This window comes from Cheilinus undulatus, linkage group 18 (assembly GCF_018320785.1).
Source record: "Cheilinus undulatus linkage group 18, ASM1832078v1, whole genome shotgun sequence".
Taxonomy (NCBI): domain Eukaryota; kingdom Metazoa; phylum Chordata; class Actinopteri; order Labriformes; family Labridae; genus Cheilinus; species Cheilinus undulatus.
In genome coordinates, this window is record NC_054882.1 from 267,501 (window position 1) to 271,671 (window position 4,171).

Genomic DNA, 4,171 nt, shown 5'->3' on the forward strand with positions numbered 1-4,171 from the left:
ACCTGAGTTTAGACTGGTGGACTAAAGATTATCATGTTATCGGAGGGGACATTAGTGACCCAGACCAGTGCTGGGTTAGCTTAGCTTTAGCAGAGATACCTGTGAGTGTAGGCAGCTGCTGTGTTTCTGGGTCTTTACGTAGCCGCTGCAGCGCTGGGCTAAAAGTGAATGGAGCTGACAGCGTGCTACAGCCCTGGCAGGCCGACAGAGAAGCTCTGCAGAGTGAGCACACTTGCTGCATGTTACTGTTATTACAGACATCAACCTCAGAGAGGAGAGCATCTCTGAGCTCACAGGTTAGCAGTTAGCATCTACCGCTAGTTTGACCCTTCTGCACACCTGTAGAGGTGAACAATAGCTGATTAGTTTCAGCAGCTCAAACCTGGTCGGTGCCCCCTCCCCCGCCCTGCTACATTAGATCAGTTCATTAAAGGGTTAAAGTTTAATTGGCTAGTTTTCCTACAGCTGGATTGGTGTAAAGGAATGAAACCGTCTCCATGGCGGCGCCTGGAGTTTCCCGCCGTCAGAAACATGTTTCTGTTCCTAACAGCAGTCAGCAGAGGCTCTGAGATGTGTTCAAAGACTGGTTAAGCGTGTGGGACTAAAGAGATTTGGTTGGATGATTCATATTCAGCGGACATCGGTGTGAGTGTCTCTGCCGGCGAGCCGATCAGGAAGAATTAATCCGTCAGATTTCTCCCGGTACGGGCTGACGCTCGGATGCTGAATAACGTGACTTCTTCTTCTGCTGCTTCTCATCTCATCAGCCTGAAGATGAAGGGATGAGATTCATGATGAAAACAGCTTAAGTCGTCCGTCTGCGTCCCACACCGTCCTCCTGGGCTCAAACCCGCGGCTTTCTGCTCTAATTTGGCAGCCAGCGGGGGGGCGGCCCGCTCTGAAGGGCCTCCGGAGTTTGTGAATGTGAAGAATGGAATATTTGCTCTCAGGAGGGGAGGGGAAGAGGCAGAAATCTGCTGGTTATTAGAGACGGGAACAAGTTTAATTTGGTTTGAAGGGAGAGAGAGAGAGGGGCGAGCGAGCCTGGCTGATGTTAGAAAGTCATCAGGGTCATTTTTCCATCTTCATTTAAAGCTCCTTTCTCTCCTCTCTTCATTTATTCAGAGTCAGGCCCACAAACTTTCAGCACCCTCTCAGCAACTTTTACTCTGCTGTTTGTGGCGCCCCCTGTGGACAGAGACACTTGCCCTGTTCTTGGCTGCAGAGAATCAGGATTGGTCGTTCTTCCACTTGTTTAACTTCCTGTGAAACTGAACAGGATAGGGTAAGCCACGGCCTTACCTATGTTCAGCATGAACGCTCTGTTTTATAGATAGTAAATGTAGATCATGGCTTTGTTTAAGTCTGTCCAGACTCACTCAGAGTGATCTGTCTCTGCTCAGTAGAGAGCGGTTCTGTCTCTTCATCGTCAACAGTTTGAGCTCTGAAATGGGAGCCAGCACCAACGTTACTGAGAACAACACCACGCCCTCATGGTGACGTTCCTTTGTTGGCAACTTTTGGAAAAGTTGGTGGAACTGGTGAGGAGCAAGGGTTTGCTAACTATGGTCTGCTAGCCCCCAACATCCCCAGCTTCAGCAACATTCCATGCTTTTCTTTGAAGATGATGTCATCTTTGAACTTTCTAAAACATTCCACACTTTTATTTGAAGATGATGTCATCTTTTGGACTTGATAATATATCTAATACTTGTCTTTGAAGATGATGTCATCCTTTAAAGCTTAAAAAAAACATTCCATCCTGTTCTTTGAAGATGATGTCATCCTTTGAACTTTCTAAAGCATTCCATCCTGTTCTTTGAAGATGATGTCATCCTTTATACTTTCTAAAACATTCCATCCTTTTCTTTGAGGATGATGTAATCCTTTGAACTTCTTAAAACATTCCATCCTGTTCTTTGAAGATGATGTCATCCTTTGAATTTTCTAAAACATTCCATCCTGTTCTTTGAAGATGATGTCATCCTTTATACTTTCTAAAGCATTCCATCCTGTTCTTTGAAGATGATGTAATCCTTTGAACTTCTTAAAACATTCCATCCTGTTCTTTGAAGATGATGTCATCCTTTGAATTTTCTAAAACATTCCATCCTGTTCTTTGAAGATGATGTCATCCTTTGAATTTTCTAAAATATTCCATCCCGTCCTTTGAAGATGATGTCATCCTTTATACTTTCTAAAACATTCCATCCTGTTCTTTGAAGATGATGTCATCCTTTATACTTTCTAAAACATTCCATCCTGTTCTTTGAAGATGATGTCATCCTTGGAATTTTCTAAAACATTCCATCCTGTTCTTTGAAGATGATGTCATCCTTGGAATTTTCTAAAACATTCCATCCTGTTCTTTGAAGATGATGTCATCCTTTATACTTTCTAAAATATTCCATCCTTGCTTGTTACAGACTAGCTAGCTTGTGGTAATATTAGCCTTGGCCCTTATCATGGAAAAGGAAACCATCTCTCAAATGAGAGCAGGCTCCTGTTTACAAAAGGAGCTGGTTCTTAGATCTGGCTCGCACCTGATAGATAGATGAATAAATAAATACATCACAATTCCCCCATAACGTGTCTTCTTGACCTGAGTTGTCATTCCAGTCTAACCAGTTCTTCATCTCTCTGTCATTAATAGATCATTATTGGTGAACCTTTCCAAAAGTTGCTGACTACTGAGAATGGAGGTACCAGCCTCTGTCATGAACATTCCGTCCTTTGCCTTTGATGATGTCATCCTCTGAAGTCTTTCAACGGCTCTGGAAAGATGATGTCATCAAAGTTCATAAAACCTTCTGTCAGGCCAGTCTGGGCCCCAGTTGTCATTCCAGTCTAACCAGTCAATGGTCTGAAGAGTAGATCAGGGTGTCCTTTAAAAGCATGTTAATGGCTGTGAGGGAGAAAAGCTGCTAAAGAGGCTTTCACTTTTCCAGGACTCCTCTAAATAAACCTTCAGTCTAAGTAAAGTGGTGTTCTCGTCCTCAGGTTGGAGCGGCTCGTGGAGGTTTTGAGGAAGAAGGTCGGGACGGGGAGCCTGCGAGCCGTTATCTGATTCCTTCTTCTACCACTAAACTCTTAAATTTTCTGTTTTATTTTGTTTTCTCTCAGTTTCATTTATGGGGAAAAGAATCCCATGGTGCCTAACCTGCAGTATTCTCACCTTCTATCTGTCTAAAGAGTTTTAAACACCAAAAAAGTTTGACTTTAAAGATTTTTGCTCTAATTTAAAGATGATGCTGTGATCAGCTGATTTGATCTCTTTTATTTTGGTATTTCCTGTGTATGGAGCTGATTTGATCTCTTTTATTTTGGTATTTCCTCCTGATATGATGGGTACTGACATGTTTTTACTAAATATAATTCTCTGTGTGGTTTTAACGTGAAATAAAAAGTTTGTGATAATATTTCTCTGCCTTAAGTTATTCAGCATCAACAGAAATATCGTCAGCTCTTCGTTCTGATTGGTCCATCTGTGGGTGAGTATTTCTGTTTGTTTTCTCCATTCAAACAGGAAAACTGGGTTTGGGCCTTGAACGTCACACTGTGAGTCGTTTCTTCCTGTTTGATATCACTGATGTTCAACTGAACCCTCGCTCCTCAACAGCTCCACCCACTTTCACAAAAGTCGCCAACTATGGCCGACTGGTGGAAACCGAGGGTAAAAGGTCCCAACATTCCAACATCTGCCTTTGAAGATGTCATCCTTTAAAATCCATCAAACATTCCATATTTGCTTTAGGGATAATGTCATCTTTTGAACTCTATAAAACATTCCACTACTATGTTTAAAAAACATTCCATCCTTACATTTAGCGATTATGTCATCCTTTGACATTTATAAACCATTCCAACCTTGCCTTTAAATATGATGTCATCCTTTAAATCTGGTAAAACATTCCATCTTCACTCTTTGAAGATAATGGCTTTCTTTAAAGCTAATATAACATTCCATCCTTGTCTTAAAGATTATGTCACGCTTTCGTCAAAGCTAAAATAACATTCCATCCTTCCCTTTTAAGATGATGTCTTTCTTCAAAGCTAACATGACATTCCATCCTTGCCTTTAAAGATGATGTCTTTCTTCAGAGCTACTGTAACATTCCATCCTTGCCTTTTAAGGTGATGTTTTTTCTTCAAAGGTAATGCAACATTCCAT

General features: G+C 41.7%; 1 protein-coding gene across 1 annotated transcript in view; it reads left to right on the forward strand.

Annotated features, from left to right (window-relative positions):
- mipol1 (mirror-image polydactyly 1) overlaps positions 1-3,417 on the forward strand; it is a 93,133-nt gene extending 89,716 nt beyond the window's left edge. The window contains exon 14 of the mRNA XM_041811951.1: positions 3,001-3,417. Coding sequence (XP_041667885.1) covers positions 3,001-3,067 — 67 coding nt within the window. The 3' untranslated portion in view covers positions 3,068-3,417. The remainder of the gene's footprint in view (positions 1-3,000) is intronic.
- Positions 3,418-4,171: the final 754 nt, after the last annotated feature.